At 46.0% G+C, this 26,506-nt stretch overlaps 1 protein-coding gene across 2 annotated transcripts in view; it reads left to right on the plus strand.

The window, feature by feature from the left end:
* The window catches only part of LOC140210360 (septin-7-like), a 90,266-nt gene that overhangs the window by 460 nt on the left and 63,300 nt on the right, over window positions 1-26,506 (plus strand). For both annotated transcript variants that reach the window (XM_072279242.1, XM_072279243.1), the window contains exon 2: window positions 11,520-11,622. In XM_072279242.1, coding sequence (XP_072135343.1) covers window positions 11,520-11,622 — 103 coding nt within the window. The remainder of the gene's footprint in view (window positions 1-11,519; window positions 11,623-26,506) is intronic.

Here is a 26,506-nt window from a genome sequence, read left to right on the forward strand (position 1 = left end):
CTTGTGCAAGGGTCGGGTGGTGATGTGAAGGCTCAGGGTGATGCTGAGGATGCTGGAAAGATGAGGGAAGGAGATGTAATTCTGAGGGTGAGATGATGTAAGATGGGCTGTGTGAGAGAGATTTGTAGTTCTGGGTAGAGATAATGGTGGAGAGGAGAGAGGACTGAATTCTGTTCAGCAGTGACTATCCCCAACCAGTTGACAAGTTGTGTGTTGGGTGTGTGAGCATCTACTGCTGAGGCTGATGCTACCTGCTACTTGCCCTAGACAATGACCAGCATTCCTTGTATTATTCTGTTCTAGTCTCCACTCTGACCACACTTTCTTCTCATTCCTATCTGCACACCAACCTTTCCCTGTGCATGAATCCTATCCCAGTCCCAATGAAGGCCAGTCCCTGACTTGTGGAATATTCCCAGCAGGTCAAGCTATATCCTAGGGAAGAGAAATTGAATTAACGTTCAGGTCTGAGACCCTTTGTCGGAACTGGGCAGAAGAGGATAGGAACTCGTTAAACTACAGTGAGGGTGGAAGAAGAATCGTCTCTGATAGGGTTTGAAAAATAGAGTGACCAGAGGGTTAAGCTGTAAGAAAGGATGTTTGGTCAGTTAGTCAGTGGCAGCAGTTGGAGAACATGGGCAGAAGAAATGGAGGAGTTGTGAAATCGAGGTCAGTCTGGGCACATCCTCTACTTCCAGAGGGAAAGGAGTCAAGATTGTTTAATTTTGGCCTGTTAGCTAACTCTGCTATCAGCCACATGACTCGGCAGTGAGAATGCTACCTTAGGTAAGCAACTCGCGTCTGGGGTCAGTAAGATTTGGGTTCAACCAGACAGGAAAGGTGGAATGTTCCGATTAGGAGCGTTGAATGAATGGTGTGTAAATACTGCCCCATGTACAGCTACTGTCCACCAGGAAGTGGCAGATTGTCCACTGATGTATAATCATAAAGGAACTATATTTCAACTTTAACAAACAGTTAACAGAAAAAGAAAAGAAATATAAGAGAGCCCATTTCTTTAGTGTGAAAACAGGGAAAATTGGAGATGCTGGAAGTCCGAAATAATTGTTTGTAAATGCTGGGAAATGTTAGTGGAATGGCATTTGTGGAGAGGGGTGGGAAAGTTAACAATTGAGTCTCTGGAATGTGTGTGACCAAGGGAATGCACTGGCATACTTGGTTGTAGTGTATGGATGCTGATGCTGGTGAATACTTGATAATTATCCAGAGCAGATATAAATAAATGGAGATGGATGAGGACAGAGAGCAAACTAACACCTTCTTTTAACCCTCCTGATTTTCCTCAAGCTTTTTCTTGCATTTCTTATACTCCTGAAGCACCTCATTTGTTTGGTCCCTCAAAAACCAAAGTTCCCTAAACCTGTTGACCTTGGATTTAATTCTAACAGGAACCTACACACTCTGTACTCTCATATTTAACTTTTGAAGGCCTCCCGCTGAGCAAGCATCCCTTAGCCAGAAAATAACCCATCCCAATCCACACCTGTTATATCATTTCTAACAGGATTGGTCTGAGTCAGCATGGATTTACGAAGGGGAAATCATGCTTGACTAATCTTCTGGAATTTTTTGAGGATGTAACTATGAAAATGGACAAGGGAGAGCCAGTGGATGTAGTGTACCTGGACTTTCAGAAAGCCTTTGATAAAGTCCCACATAGGAGATTAGTGGCACCTGGTATTGGGGGCAGAATACTGACATGGATTGAAAATTGGCTGGCTGACAGAAAACAAAGAGTAGCGATTAACGGGTCCCTTTCGGAATGGCAGGCGGTGACCAGTGGGGTACCGCAGGGTTCAGTGCTGGGACCGCAGCTGTTTACAATATAAATGATTTAGATGAGGGAATTAAAAGTAACATTAGCAAATTTGCCGATGACACAAAGCTGGGTGGCAGTGTGAAATGTGCGGAGGATGTTATGAGAATGCAGGGTGACTTGGACAGGCTGGGTGATTGGGCAGATGCATGGCAGATGCAGCTTAATGTGGATGAATGTGAGGTTATCCACTTGGGTGGTAAGAACAGGAAGGCAGATTATTATCTAAACGGAATCAAGTTAGGAAAAGGGGAAGCACAACGTGATCTAGGTGTTCTTGTACATCAGTCACTGAAAACAAGCATGCAAGTACAGCAGACAGTGAAGAAAGCTAATGGCATGCTGGCCTTCATAACAAGGGGAATTGAGTATAAGAGCAGAGAGGTCCTTCTGCAGCTGTACAGGGCCCTGGTGAGACCACACCTGCAGTACTGTGTGCAGTTTTGGTCTCCAAATTTGAGGAAGGATATTCTTGCTATTGAGAGAATGCAGCGTAGGTTCACAAGGTTAATTCCCGGGTTGGCGAGACTGTCATATGTGGAAAGATTGGAGCGACTGGGCTTGCATACTCTGGAATTTAGAAGGCTGAGAGGGGATCTTATTGAAACATGTAGTTTTATTAAGGGATTGGACACGCTGCAGGCAGGAAGCATGTTCCCGTTGATAGGTGAATCCAGAACCAGAAGCCACAGTTTAAGAATAAGGGGTAGGCCATTTAGAACGGATTTGAGGAAAAACTTTTTCACCCAGAGAGTGGTGGATATATGGAATGCTCTGCCCCAGAAGGCTGTGGAGGCTTTCAAGAAAGAGATGGATAGAGCTCTTAAAGATAGTGGAATCAAAGGTTATGGGAATAAGGCGGGAACTGGATACTGATTGTGGATTTCCTCTCATGTAGCTTCAATTGAGGAGCCCTCCAGTCTGTCCTGTCTGAGCACTGCACTGACATTTTTCCTGACTGATAATGCGACCCCTCCCCTTTTAATACTTCCTACTCTGTCATGTCTAAAACATTGGAACCCCGGAACACTGGGCTGCCCATCCTACCCTTCCTACTTTCCCCGCAACCACTCCACTGGCTGTCCTGGTACTCTGGTTCCAATCCCCTTTCAGATGTAGTTTAACCCCCCCCCCCCACCATAGCAGCATTAGCAAACCTTAGCCCAAGGGTTTTGATCCCCCTCCAGTTTAACCACATGTTAAATTGTATTATCTTTCTATTTCTAGCCGGACTAACTTGTGGCACAGGTATCAGTCCTGAGATCACTACCCTGGAGGTCCTGTCTAACTTGGCACTTACGTCCCTGAACTCACTTTGCAGGACCTCATCAACCTTCCTGCCAATGTCATTGGTACTGATGTGGACCATGACTTCCGGCTGCTCACCTTCCAACTTAACAATGCTATGGACTCCATCAAAGTTGTTCCTGACCCTGGCACTTGAGAGACAACATATCATCCGGCAATCTTGATGTCATCCACAAAACCTCTGTCTGTTCCCCTAACCAATGAATCAACTTTCACTACTGCTTGCATCATCTTATCTTCTTTCCCTTCGCTTCTGAGTCACAGAGCCAGGGACCTGGCTTTCCTCTGAGGTCAACCCCACTTCCCCCGGCCCCCCCCCCCCCCCCATTAGCATCCAAAACAATATACAGTGGATTCCGGTTATTTGGAGCTCATTAATTGGGACTTGTATGCTTTGTCCCAATTAAGCAGCTGTCCCAAGTTTCATGGAAAAGTTAAAAAGGTATAAAGGATGACAAACTGCTATTTAACTGAGTAAAACATAATGTATTTAAATGAAATGAAGATAAAATTAGAACAGTACCAATACTACTACAGTGCTGTAAAGCTGTGTACTATTTCCTAATAGTTACCAACAGAGGAATACATCTCGTGTACGCTGCCGTGTTCCTTTGACTATAAATGAACAAAGTCAGCACAGACACCTATTGCAGATAATGGATTGCCTTCCTGCCTCAAGTAATATCATAATTCACAATAAATTTCCTGATTCCCATATTCATTGGTTGCACTAAAGATGTTGTATTGACAGGCAGACATTCCTGCTGGATGTTTCTCAAACATTCTACATTCGAGTGTGCTGCACAATTGTCAACACGCAGAAGAATTTTGCTTGATTTCTCCTGTAGCTCCATATTCCAACTCATCAGTCATTTCTTAAAAATTTCAGAAGTCATCCATAGATTCTTATTTGCATGGTTCTTGATTGGTAAACTGTTCTTTTTTAAAGCATCGAGGTTTAACTCTTTTTCCGATAACCAACGATTTATTTTCATCAGTTCCTGACATATTTGAACAATGCAACACAGTTATGCAGTCCATTGCTTTCTTTGACTGTGTTGCGTGTTTGTAGCAAAGGGAATTAATTGTCCAGCGTGGGATGATAAAAATGGCCTATTTCAGCGGTTCCCAACCACCGGGCCGCAAAGCATGTGCTGCCGGGCCGCAAGGAAATGATATGATTTGGCGATATGAGTCAGCTGCACCTTTCCTCGTTCCCTGTTATGCCCACTGTTGAGCTATTACGCATGCGTCATGCTTTTCAGCGCGGGAAGGAGATCAACTCCTCGAGCTTGCAAATGACGACGAGCCGAAAAGTAGTTTGACATAACATCTCTGCCGGCATTCTGGATCAAAGTCAAGGCTAAAGATCTTGAGATAGCCACGAAAGCACTGAAAACGTTGCTTCCATTTCCAACATATCTCTGCAATGAATACAACAAAAACTAAATTGCGGAATAGACTGGACATAAGGAACCTCCTTCGAGTATCACTGTCTCGCATCACCCCTCGATAGGACTGTGTTGTTGCAGGAAAACAAGCCCAGGGCTCCCGCTGATTCAGCGATATTGGTCTGTTGCAATGATTTTATATGTTCATACAGGGAAAATATGCGCTGCGTGTTTAATATCCAAACGTTACTTAAAATATTATGATGCTATTGACTGATAAGTGACTTATATGACCATATAACAATTACAGCATGGAAACAGGCCATCTCTGCCCTTCTAGTCCGTGCCGAACGCTACTGTCACCTAGTCCCACCGACCTGCACTCAGCCCGTAACCCTCCATTCCTTTCCTGTCCATATACCTATGCAATTTTTCTTTAAATGATAATATCGAACCTGCCTCTACCACTTCTACTGGAAGTTCGTTCAACACTTACTTCAAGCTCCCCTGTCCTCCCCTGATAATTGACTTATCACTATATTCATGCGAGGAAAATATGCATTGTGTGTTTAATATTAAATTCGTTAGATAAACCCTTTTAGAAAGGAAATTGAGTGTATTAGCTAATTATCACCTATATTCCGGTCGTGATTAACACCTCTCTCCCCCCCCCCCCCCCGAACAGAATCGCCAAAAACGATTTGTAGGAAAAAACGTACATGCATGCGCGCTGGTGCCTGTGCAAGGCTTCATGGTCATTGTAGTCTTTCTCGGGGTAAACCCAGCGTATTTCACTGCTACTCTTGTCCGTTGGCAACCCTACCACCCCCACCGCCCCCGGTCGGCTGGTCCGCAAGAATATTGTCAAATTGTCAATATGAAACCGGTCCGCAGTGCAAATAAGGTTGGGGACCCCTGGCCTATTTCATTGGCTTTGTAGATAACATCTGCGCAAAATTTTTGAAACAAGTCGGGGAATTTTGTGGATTTCCATGTTTCTGCACTTGTAGCATCAGCACTCTTACGTGCAATGTGCTTTCTTGAATTTAATGTGCCTACATTTCCATCATAACAACCAACCATCTATTGCTTTAAAGTCTTCGTGATGTAGCTTTTTCGCAACATTTCTGACTTGCTTTTTAACGTTGGTCTATTGGCACCCTCACCTTGTCCAGTTACAATGGAAAACCATTGACCGAGGGCATCTTCAACTTCTGGATCCTTACCTTTGCACTTTCATTTTTGGGATGTTCCCTGTTGTCCCTCGTAATGCCCATTCTTCTCACGGTTTATCTTGCTGACGTATCAAGTGCTCAATTGTAGATTTCGGCACTCTAGTTATCTCTGTCAGCTGATGATGAGTGATCTTAGGCGGATGGCTTTTAATTGTTTTTCTGCCAAGTGCCTAATAACCCACATAATCTCGTCCCGCCAAAAGTCCCAACATGCCCTATTCACACAGTCTCTCCTGTCTCGAGCTGGCCACAGACTTCTTTGCTCTTTCTACCTTATAGCAATCTTTACCTCTATCTTATACTGCAAGATGGCACCAGTGAACATCAAAACTTCTAAATTGGCCTCTTGAATTACTCTCACTGCAATCTGCAGTATGTGATTTTCCTTTAAGTAATGTATTTTTCGACTGATTTAATGAACTACAGAGTTCATAATCTTCTTAAAACATTGGTGGACTTAACACTCAAGCAAGCAGGTACAGCACTTTTAAGTGGGGCAAGAGGGAGTGGGGTGGTATTTCAAAACATAGGGGGTTTTATTCAGGCTTGTTTGAAAAAATCCTTGTCTAATTGCCATCAGCATATAAGCTGTTGCATCGGGGTCCCAAGATGCTGCCGGACCACTACCTTACTAAGATAACGAATGCCCAGACTGCATTTCGGGAATTCTGATCACTTGGCTGTTCTTCTACCTGCGTATAGGCAGTCTAAAGAACAAAGCTCCAGAGATTAAAACAACAAAGAGATGGTCGTGAGAGGTAGAGGAGCAGCTGCAGGATTGTTTCACATCGGTGGACTGGGCGTGTACAAAGGCTCATCTGTGGATCTGAGTGAATACACCACAGTTGTCAGGGACTTTATTAAAGCAGTCATAGATGAGCGTGTCCCTGCAAAATCATTCCAAGTCTTCCCCAAGCAGAAGCCCTGGGTGAACCAAGAGATCTGCAATCTGTTGAGGCATTCAAATCTGGCGACAGTTACAGGAGTTCCAGCTGTGATGTCTGGAATGCCAGCTCATGAGTGAAGTGACAATTCCCGACTGAACTTGAATCAATGAGTTATGCTGGACAGCTGTAACAGGGCTTGAATGTTATCACCTCTTACAAAGCGAAATCAAGTGACATAGGTGACAACAAGGCTTGGAGCACCTGGTGACCCTGTGATCTCTGACTCAGAGGTCGGTGTCGGGCTGTGAACCCTGGCAAGGTGACAGGCCCAGTGGAGTACCAGGTAGGGCTCTGAATGCCTGTGCCAACCAGTTGGCAGGAGTGTTTGAAGACATGTTCAATTCTCCCTGCTACAGTTTTAAATTCCCACTTGCTTCAAAAGGTCAACAATTATACCAGAACCCAGGAAGAGCAGGGTAAGCTACTGTCATCCAGCAGCACTTGCATCCCCGACGATGAAGTGCTATGAGAGGTTGGTTATGGCGGGAATTAACTCCTATCTCTGCAAGTGCCTGCAATTTGCCTATCACCACAATAGGTCTTCTTCGCTCTTCATGCGGCCTTGGATCACCTGGACAATACAAATATGTAATTCACAATGCTGTTATTTGACCACAGCTCAGCACTTAACACAGTAATGACTTATGGTCGAAGAGCTCCAGAACCTGGGCCTCTGTACCTCCCTCTGCAACTGGATCCTCAACTTCCCAGACCACAATCTGTGCAGATTGTAAACAACATCTCCACCTCACCGACACCTCAGGGATGTGTGCTTAGCCCACTGCTCTACTCTCTCCACACCTATGGCTGTGTGGCTAGGCACAGCTCAAATTCCATCCATAGATTTGTTGATGGTACAATCATTGTTGGCAGAATTTCTGATGGTGTTGAGAGGGTGTAAAGGAGTGATATATATCAGTTAGTTGAGTGCTGTTGTAGCAACAACCTTGCACTCAATATCAGTAAGACCAAAGAACTGATTGTGGACTTCAGAAAGGGTAAGATGAAGAAACACATACCAGTCCTCATAGAGGGAGCAGAATTAGAAAGAGTGAGCAATTGCAAATTCCTGGGTGTCAATATCTCTGAGGATCTAACCTGGATCCAACCTATCAACACAGTTATAAAGAAGGCACAACAGTGGCTGTATTTCATTAGGAGTTTGAGAAAATTTGGTATGTTCCAAAAAACACACAAATTTCTGCAAGTCTACTGTGGAGAGCATTCTATCTGGCTGCATCATCATCTGGCATGGGGGGAGGGTGGGGTACTGCAGAGGGTTGTAAACTTAGTCTGCTCCATCATGAGCACTAGCCCCTGCAGTATCCAGGACATCTTCAAGGAGTGAAATCTCAAAAAGGCGGCGTCCATCATGAAGGACCCCATTGCCCAAGTCATGCCATACTCTCGTTGCTACCATCAGAAAGGAGGTACAGAAGCATAAAGGCACACTTCAACAGTTCAGGAACAGTTTCTTCCCCTCTGCCATCCGTTTTCTGAATGGACACTGAACCAATGGACACTATCTCACTACTTTTTTATTTTCATTTTTGCACTAACTAAATTTAACTGTTTTATATATATATATATATATATATATATATGTAATTTTTTTTATGTATTGCATTGCTGCCTCCAAGCCAACAAATTTCATGACATATGTTGGTGATATTAAACCTGATTCTGGGCTCGATACCTTCTATGCTCGTTTTGACTGTCAAAGCCTGGAGGAGCCATCATGAACTCCCACAGCCCGATGACACTGTAATTTCAGTCTCTGAGGCCATCATGAGAACGTCCTTCAGGGAGGAGGAAATCAGTGGTCTGTGTGCCTCTTTTACATCTGAGGGGGAGAGGGTCAGCAGCTTTAAATTCCTCTCTGTTTTCATTTCAGACAACATGTCCTGGGCCCAGCACCTGAGTGCAATTACAAAGAAAGCAGTGCCTTACTCTACTTCCTTAGAAATTTGCGAAGGTTCTGCAGGATATGTAAAATTTAGAAAACTGGTACTGATGTGTGGCGGAGAGTATATTGATTGGCTGCATTACAGCCTAGTTTGAAAACACCAATGCTCTAGAATGGAAAATTGTAAAAAAAAAAAAGTAGTGGACATGGCCCAGTCCATGACACACAAAACCTGCCCCACCATTGAGCACATCTACCCAGAGCTTTGTTGCAGGTAAGTAGCATCCATCATCAGGGACCCCTACCACGCGGGTCATGCTGTCTTCTTGCTGATGCCGTCAGGAAGAACATACAGGAGTGTCAGGACTTTCACCAGCAGGTTTTTGGAACTGTTATTACCCCTCAGCCGTCAGGCTCTTGAACCAGAGGGGATAATTTCACTCAACTTCACTTGCTCCATCACTGAATTGTTCTCGCAACCTATGTCACAAACATGAGAAAATCTGTAGATGCTGGAAATCCTAAGAAACACACACAAGATGCTGGAGAAACTCAGCAGGCCAGGCCGCATCTATGGAAAAGAGGACAGTCGATGTTTTGGGCCAAGACCTCCATCAGGACTGGAAAGGAAGGGAAGAAGTCAGAGGACGAAGGTGGGGGGGGGGGGAGGAAGAAGTACAAGGTGGCAGGTGATAGGTGAAACTGCGGAGGGAGGGGGTGAAGTAAAGAGTTGGGAAGTTGATTGGTGAAAGAAATAAAGGGTTGGAGAAGGGGAATCTGATGGGAGAGGATACAAGATCATGGAAGAAAGGAAAGAGGGAGGAGCACCAGAAGAAGGTGATGGGCAGGTAAAGTGAAAGAGGGAAACAGGAATAGGGAATGGTGAAGGCAGCGGGGGGGGGGGGGGCGCAATTATCAGAAGTTTGAGAAGTCGATGTTCATGCCATCAGGTTAGAGGCTACCCAGACGGAATGGAAGCTGTTGCTCCTCCAACCTGAGTGTGGCCTCATCGTGGAATTAGAAGAGGCCATAGATGGAGATGTCTGAATAGGAATGGGTGGCCACTGGGAGAGCCTCCTTTCTCTGACAGGTGCTCAGTGAAGTGGTCTCAATCTACATTGGGATCTCACCAATTCACAGGAGGCCACCACTTGTTTCTCTATCCCCAACTTCCCCTTTCCATAGGGATCGCACTCTACATGACTGCATGACTACCTTGTCCACAGGATGCTCCCCACTGATCTCCCTCCTTATACTTGTCCCTGCAAGTAGAAGTGCCACACCTGCCCCTACACCTCATCCCTCACTATCATCTGGGGGCCTAAACAGTCCTTCCAAGTGAGGCAGCACCACCTGTGAGTCTGTTGGGGTCCTCTACTGTACCCGGTGCTCCCGGTGTGACCTCCTGTACATTGGTGACAGCCGAAGTAGATTGGGAGACCACTCTGCCTGAAAGAAGGGATCTCATTTCATTTCAGTTCTACTTCCCATTCCCACTTAGACGTGTCAGTCCATAGCTCCCCCTTTTGCCGTGATGAGGCCACACTCATAGTCTGTAGGAGCAACACCTTGTATTCCGTCTGGGTAGCCTCCAATCTGATGGCATGAACGTCAATACTTCGAACTTCTGGTAATTGCCCCCCACCTTCTCCTTCACCATTTGCCATTTCAGTTTCCCCCCCTCTCACCTTATCTCTTATCTACCATCACCTGCCTCTGGTGCTCCTTCCCCTTCTCTCTCCCATGGCCTTCTGTCCTCTCTTATCAGTTTTCCCTGTGTTTTGCCTTTTATCTCTTTCACTAATCAATTTCCCAGCTCTTTCCTTCACCCCCTCCCTTTCCCAGTTTCACCTATCATCTACCACCTTGTACTTCTTCCTATCCTCCCCCCACCTCCTTACTCTGACTTCTCTTTCTTTCCAGTCCTGATGAAATCTTTCAACTATACTCTTTCATAGATGCTGCCCTGCCTGCTGAGTTCCTCCATTTTATATGTGGTGGCTTACAACCTATGCACTCACTTTGAAGGGCTCTTCATCTCATGTTCTCGATACCAGTTGCTTATCTGTTTGTTATTAGTATTTTTTTATTCTGTATTTGGAGTTTGTTGTCTTTTGCACTCTGTTGGTGTGATTCTTTTACGGTAATTGGATTTGCTGAGTATACCCATAAGAAAACAAATCTCAGGGTTGAATATGGTAATATATACTCTATGTACTTTAATAATAAATTAACTTTGAATTTTAAACCTCATTCCTTGAATTCTGAACTTGTTTTGTTTTAGAGTGAATTGCCATTGGTATGAAATGTTAAAACTGATTCTCCGTAGAAGTTGTCTGATTCAATGGTATCTACTCTTAACACTTATGTCTGTCCCTCGTAGCAACTACCTTGAGGTATGAACTAGACCATTTGTGAACTTGTTGCAGTATTACATCTTGGGTTCTGCTTCTTGTCACAAATCCCTTGATCTCTACTGTTGCTTATTTTCATCATTATGACAATTGCTGCCTCAACTTCAGCTAAAGCTGATCTGCTGCTGAAGCCCATATCCATGTCTTGGTCACCACTAAACCAGATAATTCTGCTGCATCCCTACCTAATCTTCCCTCTGTCTTCTGTAAACGGAAGTTATCTAAAATCACTACCCTGTCCTAACTGGCATCTGTTGAGACTGAGCAATGGTACTGATGATTCCACCCCCCCCCCCATTTTTACTAATTGCTCGTGCTCGGTTTTTATTTCATACGAGAACTTTGGTTTGATCTTTGAAACTAGGAAAAACAGAGACCGTGCATAAGAAGGTGAGAGTGAAACAGATTGGGAGTAGTAGCCAGGAGGGGCTGGAACAGGAAGAATGAGATGGATATAACTCTTCCCTCTCTTTACTTGCAGTATGGCCGTTCCCTGGAGGGATATGTAGGGTTCGCAAACCTTCCGAACCAAGTCTACAGGAAGTCAATGAAACGAGGCTTTGAGTTCACCCTGCTGGTTGTGGGTAAGTGTTTGGGGAAATGATTGGATGTTGTACACATTTTATGAAATAACAAAATGCTGGGGATGCTCTTGAATATACAAATTGCTTGTGTTAATGAGGAGGGATAGGAACTCTGACCATCTTGCTTTCACACTTAATGATTTTGCCATAGTTGAATGTGCCATCATGTAAGTCCTAAGGTTGTAAACTGGATTAAACCCATAAATACTGTAGCCAGAAGATTAAGTCAGTGACCTTATACCGTGACAGATGTTGTGCTTACTGGTTCACCAGGTCTTCACTTGCCTAAGTGAATTCAGCTGTATTAGTGCTGTGTGTCAGCATTATCCAGAACACCTTATCGCAGAACATAGAACAGTGCACTATGGACCCTACAGCCCACGATGTTGTGCTGAACTAATTGAACTAGTAACTAAATGCCTAACTAATCCTTCTGCTTTTACGATGTTCATATCCTTTCATTTCATGCATGCATGTGCTATCGAAGATACTCTTAAATGTTTATTTAGTATTTAACTCTACTGCCGCGCTTGTGCATCCAAAATACCCACCACTCTCAATATAAAGAGAAAAAAACTTAGCCTGCAGATCTCCACTGAACCCCCCATCCTCCATTGCTCCTGAATTCAGGAAGGTGTCAATTTGGTTTATGCTTCCCCCTGGAACTTTGGAATATAGAGTTTTGTAAAATATTTCAAAAGCTTCTTGAATTTCACTTTGCTTATTTTTTATCGCTTTTGTTCTTGGATCCCTAATTCTATGAATTGTATTTTCTGCTATCCTTTTTTGCCGCCAGTTTACGAATGGGGATGCCATTTTCACGGACATATTTTTTAAACTCATTGTAAATATCCTCACCTCTCGCTCTCTCCTTTAATTGCAAAAGAGTGAGGAAGTCCTCCTTTGTTGTAATATCCTGGAAAGCCATTCTGACAAATACAACAAGCTGAGCTGTTTGCATTACATCCAGGATTCATCGAATTGTAGTGAAAAATATCCACGTCCTCTGACAGTGACTCTACCCTCCTTGTCACTGTTGCAGGGCCAAGCGGTATATTATGTATTGCAGTTGTGATGTTGTTTTTGTTTTTAAAGTCATGAAAAACAGTCTCTGTGGTAATGGCCATTGCTTCCTTGAATAAATCACCATCTGTAAAAGGCTTCTTGTGTTTAGCCAAAAGGTGACTTACATGAAATGATGCTTCAATAGCGGCCTTATTTTGAGCAGCATGTTTTGTGAAAAACGATTGCTGAGCCTTCAACCCGGATTTCAACTCCTCAACTTTCCAGGCACGAGTTGCGCTCTTTGGTGGGTAGGTGTCTTTAAATTTCTGGTGGTTGGTGTTGTGGTGCTGCTCCAGATTCCCTCTTTTAGTCAGTGCTTGTGTTTGGTAGCACAACATACATACACACTTGTCTTCCACCAAGGTAAATGGAAATTCCTCTTCCCATTCTGGATGGAATTTTTATGTATTCGCTGCCTTTCGTGGAGCCTCTGCCATGCTATCAGGATATCACGAGCGATTGCCGATTGCGTCGCCTCTGATCTGGGCCGACATTTCCGTGCCGGGCAGCACCTAATTAATTAGCTGGTTTATTTTGGCTTTTTTTTCTTAAAGATCTGCCGGGTGCATCCCGACTACCGCTGCACCACTGCATGCTTCGCGGCCAGGAGGTTGGGGACCACTGCCTGTAGTGTTCTCGTGCAGTGTGTTGAAACTCTGAATAAACACCAAGTTAAACTGGAGCCAATGAAGATAGAGTCGTAGTAAGGTTAACCATTTACTGTTCACTCTTTCACATTAACATCGTATGGTGAAAACTGTTGATAAAAAAAATACAAACGTATACAGTGTCTGTTTCATTCTGGAGACCATGCGCGCTCTCTTCTTTTGGCAAGTGTCTCCAGCCGCCCCGAGTAGTGGGCGAGGGGGTCACATCAAACCGCCATCGGGCTCGAGCCCACCCTGCGTTTGAAATTGAAAAGCCGGTACGCGCGCCGCCCCAACTGCCACTTCCTTAACAGAAACCGCGTTAATATTTTTACTTCAAGTACATCCTTATGAACTTACGGCGTTGCTTCTATAATGTTTCTTCGTGGGTAGAAACAGAGCTCTTCACAATCATGCCGCACGCGTGGCACCCACCTTCACACCTTCTCCGAACCGGAGGTTACACATAAGACGCGGCGAAACCGGAGGTGACGTCATCACAAGCCACGATATACCATAGACAATGAATTTACCTTCGTTATACTGTAACATAATTATCAACCTTTAACTTTAACTAGAAAATAGTTACAAATCATTGAAAACGTAGACCCAACAAAGTCAAATAAATGCCTTAAGGGCAACATACTGCTGTTTATTGATGTTTGTGACAGTCTGTATTCTTATCTAATCTAATTGGTCACTTTGATGGAGCACAAGCTATGCTGAAAACGTGGTGCATGGCGGGGGTGCTACACACATGTGCACTGGGCAGAAAGAACGGAACTAAAACCCCGCAACCCGGAAACAATCGCTCTTTATAAACAGTGTTCAACAGCAAAAGTATTGCTATATTACCATTATCCAAATTAGTATTACTTACTTTTATAATGCTCACATTACAATAGTATTTGTGTATTTATTTTTGATTTTTTTGGAAAGTCTCAAAGATCAACCGGTTGATCATGATGGACGGGTTGGCGACCCCTAGACTAGCCAGTACTGTATCATGTCTTAGTGACAGACCCATCCCTACCAGTACTGTATCCATCATTATAGAGTGACAGAATTCACGCCCAGCAACAATTTGGAAAAGTAATCGTGTACAAATTGGAGTTGCATCTGGAGATAGCAGTGCTTCAATGAGCTGGACTATACTGGGGTTCTGCAGGGATCCATACTGGAACCTGTGTTTCTGACTTACAAAAATGACTAGAAGAAAATGAATACGTGTGGGCTAGTAAGTTTGCAAATGATACAAAGTTTGGTGTTCTGGATAGTGTTAAAAGATTGCCAAAAGAGATAAGGGGTTATAGAGTAGGTGCAGATATTGGACTATTGAGACAATTTCAAGGTGGTGTTCATGAAAACTGATGGTGAAAAGGAAGAAGCTGTTAATGAATCACTGAGTGTGGAACTTTGGGTTGCTGTACTAACACCCTGATCTTAGTAACAAGAAGAGGATGTCCCAGATGGTGAGGGTCCTTAACGATGGATGCCACCCCCTTCAGGCACTGCCTCTTGATGATCACCTCAGTGGTACAAGGATTGCGCCCGTGATGGAGCTGGCTGCGACTACAGCTGGCTATGGCCTCTTGTGTTCCTGTGCACTGGAGTCTGTATACCAGGCTGCAATGCAACCAATCAAAATGCTCTCTACTGTACAACTATAGAAATTTGTAGGAGTCTTTGATGACGTATTGAATCTTCCCAAGCCCATAACAAAGTATAAGTATTGGTGCACCTTTGTGATTGCATCAATATATTAGGTCCAGAATAATTCCTCAAGGATGTTAGTACTCAGGAAATTCAAGCAGCTCACCCTTTCCACTGCTGACCCTTTGCTGAAGTCTACAATCAATTCCTTGGCCCAGCCAATCTACCTTACTCCAGTATGCTGTCTTGTCGATATTTGAAATTCTACCAGCAACAAGTGTGTCACAGCTGAATTCATGGACGGCGTTGGAGTTGTGTTTAGCTACACAGTCATGAATGTATAGAAAGTAGAACTCTGTAAGTAGTTTAGAGGGGATCCGAGGAAACACTTTTCACTTAACTGTGGTTGTAACCTGGAGAAGCCTGCCTGATGGGGTGGTGGAGGCAGCTACTCTCACAACATTTAAGAACAGTGGTTGGCTGCATTACAACGGTTGTGCTTTAGCGTCAAGAGGGCACTGGTGATACAGGCCATGTTTTGCGGGCAGCTCACAAAACTTCTAGATATACTTCTAATCTACTACTAGAAAACGGGGTGACCCATTGGGGCACCCTTTGAAAGAGGGGTAGTGCAGTCTGATGTGACCAGAATGAACATTAAATTTTCCTGAATGCTATTGGTATCGCTTTGCTTTGGAAACTGAAGTAGAAAACCTCAGTTTATTAAAGAAGAACGACGCATAGCGAAGCAAGTATAGCTCCTCCTCCTCCTAACGAAGGACATTTTTGATGACATTATTTCTGGTTTATCTGCCACCCTTGATGCCTCTCGTTGTCAATCTGGAGACATGCAGTCCTTTCATCCCCCATCTCTTCATCTCTTCTGCTGTTTGTTGTTTGTCTCTGATCCTGGAGACGTGCATGCCTCTCCTCCTCTGTCTCTTCTTCTCTCATTTTTTTTTTGTCCTGACTCTTTGATCTGGAGTCATGTGGCCCTGGCCTCATCCGATTCTTGTTCTCTCCCTCTCCTTGCCACTTCCCGACGACATCTGGCGTCATCTCTTGACCATAATGTCCCCCTTCCCTTTCCACGTGGCATAATTAGGCTGACCATTTTTTTTTTTACCCTAATGCTGGATAGAAGATATGAAGCAGTAACACCAAAGGATACTGATTATTCTTGGTTGGCGCTGTCCTAAATGGATATGCTATAGTCACTGCTGTCCTTTGACTGCAGCAAAGGGTTTTATGGGTGTCTTGAAGTACGTCATTACAATAAAATTTAATCATCTCTTATTGATGGGTGGCAGTAAGGTCTGTCCCAATCCTGCACATGCTGATGGTGATTAGCTGAATGTGACCCTTCGAAATAGAGCTGCACCACCCTTTTGCTCCAGTAGGTGTCGCTGCTGAGGCTGGTCGTGTGCATGCGTCAGGCAGTCGTGTCCCGATTTCCATGATGGCGGATCGGCTGTCGGGTGAAAGCAAGCCTGGTGATTTTGGTGAACGAGCAATTTTATACGAATATATAACCCTGAACTTTGCCTGCATTCTGTAAGTTAGTGCATTTAAATTTGATTTAGCCAAAAAAAGTGCCACTGTAATGCACCGTTTGCACTAATTGGAGGTCACAAACAGATAGATCATGAGAGTTTTAGTAGCATATAGATTGCTGAAATCTGCAGCCTGTAATTTCCCTTTAAGAAACATACATTTGAACTGTTTAAACAAACTAGTGATTTTACTAGTTTCCTGAAGAACTCAGTCAACTTAACTCTCAGAAACAAAGGTATGGCACTTTTAAGTGGACGAAGGTCCATTGCTATGGCTGGAAGAGAGGTTGGCGGGGATGACTTTAAGCCAAATCAAAGCGTAGGGATATGAAACTTCCTCTGCCCAGTAACTTGTTAGCTAATGTATAGTTTCCGGAGAACAAGACAGAGGACCTAAGAGCAAATTTGCTGTATTGGAGGGAGACAGAGGATTGCTGCATTTTCTGTTTCACTGAGACATGGCTCACTCAAGACATGCCTAATATGGTGATCATGCACGAGGGCTTCTCAATTTACCTGATGGACTGATCTGCAGAATGTTCGGGAATGCGAATGGAATGGGTCCCTGTTTAATGATAAGTTCTTCACGCTACTCAGATGTAGCGATTTTGTGGCACTCTTATTCTCCCAACCTGGAACATCTAATGATTAAATGCTATCCATTCTACTTACCGAGAGAATTCTCCTCCATGATGCTGACAGAAGTTTACATACCTCCAAAGGCAAGCGTTAAGCAAGCACTTGATGTATGAGTGCCTTGAAAACATGAAATCTTTCACATCATTACTGAGACTGCAATCAGGCTTGCTTGACGAAATCTCTGTCCAATTATCTTCAACATATTACCTGCAGCACCAGGGGTCCCAACGTACTTGAAGTGATGCTCGAAAGTTTGTGAACCCTGTAGAATTTTCTCTATTTCTGCATAAATGTGAACTAAAATGTGATCACATCTCATGTTGAGTCCTAAAACTAGATACAGAGAACCCAATTAAATGAGTAACACAATAAATATTGTACTTGTCTATTTATTTGAGAAGGATGATCTGATATTACATGTATTTCTTGGAAAAAGTGTGTGAACCTTTGCTTTCAGTACAGCAATAACCTCAATCAATTGTTTCTACTAACTTGATCAGTCCTGTACATTGGCTTGGAGGAATTTTAGGCCATTCCTCCTTAAATAACTGCATCAACTCTGGGATGTTGGTGGCCGTCATTGCATGAACAGCTTACTTCAGATCCTTCCACAGCATTTCTGTAAGATTAAGGTCAGGACTTTGACTCGGTCATTCCAAAACAAAATTTTTCTTCTTTTTAAACCATTATGTTGTTGATTTGCTCTTGTCTTTTGGATCATTGTTTTGTTGCATTGTCCAATTTCTATTAAGCTTCAGGTGACGGACTGCTACCCTGACACTCACCTGTAATATGTCTCGATACAATTTTGAATTCATTGCTCCCTCAATGATGGTAAGCTGTCCAGGCCCTGAGCAGCAAAGCAGCCCCAAACCACCATGCTCCTTCCACCATGCTTCACAGTTGAGATGAGGTTTTAGTATTAGTGTGCAGTGTCCTTCTTTCTCCAAACATAGCAATGTACGTTTCTGCCAAAAGGTTCAACTTTTGTCTAATTTATCCACAGAACATTGTCCCAGAAATTTGTAGAACATCCTGGTGGGCTTTTGCACACTTGAGACATACAGCAATGTTTTTTGTTTGGAGAGCAGTGGTTTCCTCTGTGTTGTCTCCCATGAACACCATTCGTGTTCAGTGTTTTTCTTATAGCGGACATATGAACAGAGACCTTAGCAATTTCTAGAGATTTATGCAGGTCCTTTGCTGTTACCCTTGTTTTTTTTTCACCACCTTCAGCATTGGATGCTGTGCTGTTGATGTGATCTTTGCAGGAAGTCCATTCCTAGGGAGAGCATCAACAGTGCTGAGTTTCCTCCATTTGTACACAATTTCTCTTACTGTGGACTGATGGGTCCAGGTCTTTAGAAAAGCTCGTGTAGCCTTTTCCAGCCTCATGCATCTCTACGATGCTTTTCCTGAGGACCTGTGGAAGTTGTTGGATTGAGGCATGGTGCACAGAAATCTTTCTTGAGAAAAGCAGGCTCTGTCAGTAACCAGACTTTGTGTGTCATTTTCAAAGGGCAGGGTGCCTCTACAACCCACACTTCCAATCTCATCTCAATGATTGAATTTGATCCTTTATTCATAAAAGCTCTGAAATGAGCACAGTTAGAGAGTGAGAACATAAAATAAATGCTATAAAATGCAGGGTTGCAGGACATGCCAACAGGGTAGGCTGATGGATGTTCATGGAGAGAAGCAAAACTGAGCCAGTATCACAGATGGGTGATTTGGCTTATTCGAATGCTGGCGAAATGAGCAGGTAACCTGAAATTGTTGGATTTGATACTGAGTTGAGAATGCTCCATCATGTCTAGATAGGAGATGATAAGCTGTTGCTCAAATTAGGCTTATAGTGTAGGAAAACACAGACATATTTGAGTGGAATGGTGAATTAAAGTGACACTAAATGCCTACAATGTGGCGGCTCGCCCACGTGACAAGCGAACCGGCTCCTGCAGTCGCCGGCGAGCCCGCAGCCAGCGGCAACCGAGTGCGGGGCAGACCTCGGCCCGGAGGCCGACATCGCTTCCGCCCCGCAGAGAGCGGGGGTTTCTGGGAGCGGATACTTAAGCGTGCACCGATTCAAACAGTAAATGGGTCAACCCGACCCTGCTGGAGTCAGTGTCTTGTTTTCACTCGTAGCGTATCAGCGCAACCACATTGGTAACCCCGACAGTCCAATGGCATTTGGACCCAATATGAACGACTCGGCTCTGCAGAATGCAGTTTCCCTTAAACTGCCAACCCTCTGGACCACTCAACTCCTGGTCTGGTTTGAGCAAGCAGACGCCCAGTTCCAGGTCAGGCAAATTGCCTTAGACGCCACCAGGTATTACTACGTGGTGGGCGCCCTCGACCAGGAGACAGCGGGCCGCGTTATCCACTTTCTGCGTCAGCCCCCGGCAACAGACAGCTATGAGGCACTCAAGGCCCTGTTAATCTGCAGGTTTGACCTTTCCCGCCGTGAACGGGCCGTGAGGTTACTGCATATGGATGGCCTGGGCGACCGTGCACCATCAGCCGTGATGAGCGACATGCTAGCACTGGCAGACGGCCATAAGCCTTGCCTGCTGTTTGAACAGATCTTCTTGGAGCAAATGCCAGAAGACATCCGCCTCCTGTGAGCAGATGAAGACTTCAGAGACCTGGGCGGGGTAGCTGCCCGCGCAGACGTGCTTTGGCACGCCAAACAAAATGGCGGAACCACCATCGGAAAGCCCAGCCCTCCCACACCCCAGCAGTGGAGCACTGAACACCCACAGCAAGGGATGGCACCACTGCCGAGTCCTGGTGTTTTTAATCATCAAAGTTGGGGTTCTGGGCCCCGCTGCTGCCGACCGCCATGCTTGTTTCCAGGGAAACACCAGGACCAGCCGTCACTGATGGCTACGGTGGCTGGTCGCTGTGATAGCCTCCTCTACGTTTGGGACAAGCTCTCCAGGCGAAGATTCCTGGTGGACACGGTGGCGGAACTCAGTGTCCTACCCCTCCTCGTGCCACGATACCCGAACTAGAAGAACAGGACTGGAAGTTACAGCAGCCAACAGCAGCAACATCCGCACCTACGGCACAAGAACCATCCCCTTGCAGATCGGTTCCAGCTGCTTTACAGGGACATTTACGCTGGCCGCAGTGTCACTGCCATTGCTAGGTGCGGACTTCGCCGCGCATACTGCCTGCTCGTGGATATGAAGGAACGACGATTGGTCGATGCGAAGACGTTCCAGTCTTTCTCCCTCAGTGAGGCCAGGTTACCGGCCCTGCACCTGGACTCCGTCACTTATTCCGACAACGAGTTCGCCAGAGTGTTATCGGAGTTCCCATCTATCATCACGCCGCAGTTTTCCTCAACAAACTCCAAGCATGGCGTGATGCACCACATTCCCACACAGGGTCCTCTCCTTCGTGCCCGGGCCCGCAGGCTACCGCCCGACAAGCTCTGCCTCGTGAAGGAGGAATTCACGAAGATGGAGGACATGGGGACTGTGCGGCGTTCCGACAGCCCATGGGCCTCCTGACTCCATATGGAGCCCAAGTCCACGGGAGGGTGGAGACCGTGCGGCGACTATCGGAGGCTGAACGACGCCACCACATCCAATCGCTATCCAGTACCGCACTCCAGGACTTTACGTCCAACCTGCACGGGGCACACATCTTGTCGAAGATTGACTTGGTCCGAGGGTATCATCAGATCCCAGTCCACCCGGATGATGTACCCAGGATGGCCCTCATTACCCCCTTTTGGCCTGTTCGATTTCCTCAGGATGCCATTTGGGCTCAAAAACGCGGCAAGACTTTCCAGCGCCTGATGGACGCAGCAGGGCGAGGTCTGGACTTTCTGTTCATCTACCTGGATGACATAATTATCGCCAGCCGCTCCCGCCAGGAACATCTAGCACATCTACGCCTGCTCTGCTGCCGCTTAAGTGACTAGGGCCTGGCTATCAACCCCACCAAGTGCCAGTTCGGCCTTTCCACCATCGACTTCTTGGGACACCATATCGACCGCCATGGAGCTGTTCCTCTGCTGGCGAATGTTGAGCCCATCCGGCAATTCACCAGGCCCAGCACTGTTAAAGGCTTGCAGGAGTTTGTTGGGATGGTTAACTTTTACCACCTTTTCCCGCCCTCAGCGGTCCGGATGATGCGGCCCCTTTTTGGCTTGATATCCGGCAAAGTCAAAGAGGTCACCTGGACAAAGGAGGCGAAGACGGCTTTTGAACGGGCCAAGAACGCACTAGCAAATGCCACGCTCCTTGTCCACCCCCCCCCGGTCGACGTCCCCACTGCCCTCACTGTGGATGCCTCAGACGTGGCATTTGGTAGCGTGCTCGAGCAGCTCATCGAAGGCTAGTGGAAGCTGCTCGCTTTTTTCAGCCGTCACCTACGACCCCCAGAACTTCAGTATAGTGCTTTCGACAGGGAGCTGCTGGCCCTGTACCTTGCCATCCGGAACTTCAGGTATTTCCTGGAGGGGAGAGAGTTCACGGTCTTCACAGACATCTTTGCCATAGAGGGAGTACAAAGAAGGTTCACCAGATTGATTCCTGGGATGGCAAGACTTTCATATGAGGAAAGACTGGATGAACTAGGCTTGTACTCGTTGGAATTTAGAAGATTGAGGGGGGATCTGATTGAAACGTATAAAATCCTAAAGGGATTGGACAGGCTAGATGCAGGAAGATTGTTCCTGATGTTGGGGAAGTCCAGAACGAGGGGTCACAGTTTGAGGATAAAGGGGAAGCCTTTTAGGACTGAGATTAGGAAAAACTTCTTCACACAGAGAGTGGTGAATCTGTGGAATTCTCTGCCACAGGAAACAGTTGAGGCCAGTTCATTGGCTATATTTAAGAGGGAGTTAGATATGGCCCTTGTGGCTAGGGGGATCAGGGGGTATGGAGGGAAGGCTGGTGCAGGGTTCAGAGTTGGATGATCAGCCATGATCATAATAAATGGCGATGCAGGCTCGAAGGGCCGAATGGCCTACTCCTGCACCTATTTTCTATGTTTCTACAAGCCCCTCACTTTCACGTTTGCCAAAGTGTCGGACCCGTGGTCAGGCCGCCAACAACGCCATTTGTCGTACATCTCGGAGTTTACCACCACGATCAAGCACATCTCCGGGAAGAACAATGTGGTAGCAGACGCGCTGTCACGAACCTCCGTCCAATCCGTGTACTCTCTGTCTCCGGGGGTGGATTATGCGGCGTTAGCTGAGGCGCAACGGCAGAATGGAGAGATGCCGGCGTACCGAACCGCAGTATCAGGACTCCGCCTCGAAGACATACCCATTGGGCCCGAAGGTAAGAAGCTCCTTTGCGATGTGTCCACCGGGCAACCTCTGTCCATTGTTCCGACCACTTGGAGGCACCACGTTTAGCCCACCCTTCCATCCGGGCGACCATCCGGCTGATTGCAGACTGGTTTGTGCGGCACGTCCTACGCAAGCAGGTCAGGCACTGGGCCAGGACGTGCACGAACTGTCAAACTTCCAAAATCCAGAGGCATGTGAAAGCCCTACTGCAACCTGTCCAGCCGACATATAGGAGGTTCGAATATGTCCACATGGACATCGTCGGCCCACTGCCGGTTCGAGAGGAGCGAGATACCTGTTCACCGTGGTGGCTGGAAGCTGTCCCACTCGCTGACACGGCCACAGAGCCCTGATTACCACCTGGGTGGCACGGTTCGGACTCCCAGCCTACGTCACTTCAGACAGGGGTGCGCAGTTCACATCGGCTTTGTTGTCTGCGCTGGTACAACTGCTCGGAACCCAGCTCCACCGAACGACTGCTTACCACTCGCAGTCCCTGCATTTCCACAGGCACTTGAAGTCAGCCCTGATGGCACGCCTCCGAGGGCCAGTCTGAGTTGGCGAACTGCCCTGGGTGCTGCTTGGTATCCGCACGGCACCCAAGGAGGACCTGGCCGCATCATCGACCGAACTGGTTTACGGTGTCCCGCTCACAGTTTCCGGCGAGTTCGTGCCAGCACCCCGTGACCCGGAGGACACACCTGCTGAGGTCATAACTAAACTACGGGAGCGGCTTGAAACACTTGCTCCAGTCCCGATATCCCACCGTGGAACAACACCCTCTTTCGAGCCCAGGGACCTACAACAGAGCAAGTATGTTTTCATTCGCCGAGGCACGCACAGACCACCCCTGCAGCGACCATAGGAGGGACTCTACAAGGTGGTGCGCCATAATGGAGCGACCTGTGTTCTCGACATCGGCTGTCGGGACGAGTCTTTTACCATTGACCGTCTCAAACTGGCGCATGTGGACCTTGAACGCCTGGTTGCGGTACCACCCCCACGACGTCGAGGCCGGTCACCTAAAAGAACTGAGACTGTGCAGGCTGTGGACTCTGCACTTCCTATCGCCGGTTCTGGGGGTGTGGGGGTGTCTTGTGGTGGCTCGCCCACACAGCAAGCGAACGGGCTCCAGCAGTCACCGGCGAAACCGCAGCCAGCAGCAGCCGAGAGGAATCTGAGTGCGGGGCAGACCTCGGCCCGGAGGCCGATGTCGCTTCTGCCCCGCAGAGAGCGGGGGTCGCTGGGAGCAGGTACTTAAGCGTGCGCCGATTCAAACAGTAAACGGGTCAACCCGACCCTGCTCGAGTCAGTGTCTTGTTTTCACTCGTAGCCTATCAGCGTGACTACAACACAACATTTTTAAAATTAATAATCAACCTACAATGAATTAAAAATCAGAATTTAAATAGCATTTCTTACTTAGTTCATCATGATGAGGCTTTTAAACAAACCATCGTTAGTGACTGAGGCTTAGAATAGTCAATCCGACATACCAAGGGCACGTAGAAAATAACCGCATTTGCCGAACTAACCAGAGATCAGCTCTGCCTGGAAGCAGGTACCAATTGCAGACATTTGGCTCACATCTCTTCATTGAGCCATTGGATGTTTGAGGTCTGGATTATTTCTTGTGTTCAAATTATTAGTTGAAATTAGAATTTAGTATAAATAAACTATTTGTCATGAAGAATTTGTGTCAGCAAAGACTGGGATATTTGGAGCTTGCGAAAGTGTTGTCAGAACTGATTTTGGAGTGGTGGAGGTTGGTGAACTTTTCAGATTGGATCAGTGAGGTTGATTACAGTCTTTGAAGAGAGTGGAAGACAGACTAATGAAGACTGACATTATATTCCTTCCGCTTGTTCCCTCAGTATTCCAAACTTGGACAACTGTAGTGGAAGCTGGGTTGGGTGTGAAGCGGTTGAAAATTTCCACCAAGCCGTGTGTTGTCTACTGCAGCACCCTTTTTGCTGAGGAAAGAATTTGGGGAAAATTTGTGATTTCTGTCTCTGAACAGGAGTTCTGAGTTTCTAAGTTAAATGCCTGAATCCTAGTCTGTAAAGTTTACTGTTTGATTTTCTTGAGTGAGTCTTACAGTGGCCTTCTATCAGCTCATAAACTTGCTAGATTAAGTTTAGAAAGAACGTGGCATTTTCCAGGTGTTAGGGTGTTTGTGAGTAGAAAAGTGCTGGCGGAGACAACTGTAAACCGTAGCAGGCAATTAATACGTCTGAGAGCTCAGACTTTCACAGTTGATTTTGGAACACTGTAAAAGGATGAGTTTTGTTTGTGGTTACCTGCTGAATGCCTAATAAATTAATGTTGTATATGATGGGGTTAATGATAGGATGCTATTTAAACATGAACATTTAATTTTAATGTTAAGCTGTGAATATTTTAGCATTGTTGGGGACATTGAAAAGCTACAGATGTTGTAAGCCTGGAGCAATGCAAAGAGTGCTGAATAAACTCAGCTGGTCACGCAGCGTCTGTGGAGGGATATAAGCACTCAATGTGTCGGGTTGAGGTTCTTCATTTGGACTGGAAGGAAAGAGGGGAAAAAGGCAGTGTAACAAGGTATGGGAAGAAGGGTGGTGCAAGAGCTGGGATGTGATGGGTAGATATGGTGAGCGAGTAGGAAAGTGGGAGTAATGTACGAAGTTGGAGGTTGGTAGATAAAGTAACAAAGGGCAGAAGTAGATGGAATCTGATAGGAGAGGATAGTGGACCATGGAATAAAGGGAAAGAGATGGGGAACCAGAGGGTTAAATATGTGGATGATAGACAGATGGAGATGATGGGAGGGAAAGAGGAGTGATGGGACAGTGGGCTAAGGGAAAAAATGGGATGACGGAGGGGAGTGAAACAGAGAAACATAGAAAACCTACAGCACAATACAGGTTGTTCAGCCCACAAAGTTGTGCCAAACATGTCCCTACACTAGAAATTACTAGGTTTACCTGTAGCACTCTATTTTTCTAAGCTCCATGTACCTATCCAAAAGTCTCTTAAAAGACCTTATCATATCTGCCTCCACCACAGTTGCCGACAGCCCATTCCACGCACTCACCACTCTGAGTAAAAAGAACTTACCCCTGACATCTCCTCTGTACCTACTCCCCAGCACCTTAAACCTGTGTCCTCTTGTGGCGACCATTTCATCCCTGGGATGAAATCATCTCATACACCTCTATCAGGTCATCTCTCATCCTCCGTTGCTCCAAGGAGAAAAGGTCGAGTTCACTCAACCTATTCTCATAAGGCATGCAGCCCAATCCAGGCAACATCCTTGTAAATCTTCTCTGCACCCTTTCTATGGCTTCCACATCCTTCCTGTAGTGAGGTGACCAGAACCGAGAACAGTACTCCAAGTGGGGTCTGACCAGGGTCCTATATAGCTGCAACATTACCTCTCGGCTCCTAAATTCAATTCCACGATTGATGAAGGCTAATACACCGTACGCCTTCTTAACCGCAGAGTCAACATGCGCAGCTGCTTTGGGTGTCCTATGGACTTGGACCCCAAGATCCCTCTGATCCTCCACACTGCCAAAAGTTTTACCATTAATACTATATTCTGCCATCATATTTGACGTACCGAAATGAACCACTGCACACTTATCTGGGTTGAACTCCATCTGCCACTTCTCAGCCCAGTTTTGCATCCTATCAATGTCCTGCTGTAACGTCTGACAGCCCTCCACACTATTCACAACACCCCCAACTTCTGTGTCATCAGCAAACTTACTAACCCATCTCTCCCCTTCCTCATCCAGGTCATTTATAAAAATTACGACGAGTAGGGTTCCCAGAACAGATCCCTGAGGCACTTCACTGGTGACTGACCTCCATGCAGAATATGATTCGTCTACAACCACTCTTTGCCTTCTGTGGATAAGCCAGTTCTGAGTCCACAAAGCAATGTCCCCTTGGATCCTATGCCTCCTTACTTTCTCAATAAGCATTGCATGGTGTACCCTATCAAAAGCCTTGCTGAAATCCATATA

This window comes from Mobula birostris, chromosome 15 (assembly GCF_030028105.1).
Source record: "Mobula birostris isolate sMobBir1 chromosome 15, sMobBir1.hap1, whole genome shotgun sequence".
Taxonomy (NCBI): domain Eukaryota; kingdom Metazoa; phylum Chordata; class Chondrichthyes; order Myliobatiformes; family Myliobatidae; genus Mobula; species Mobula birostris.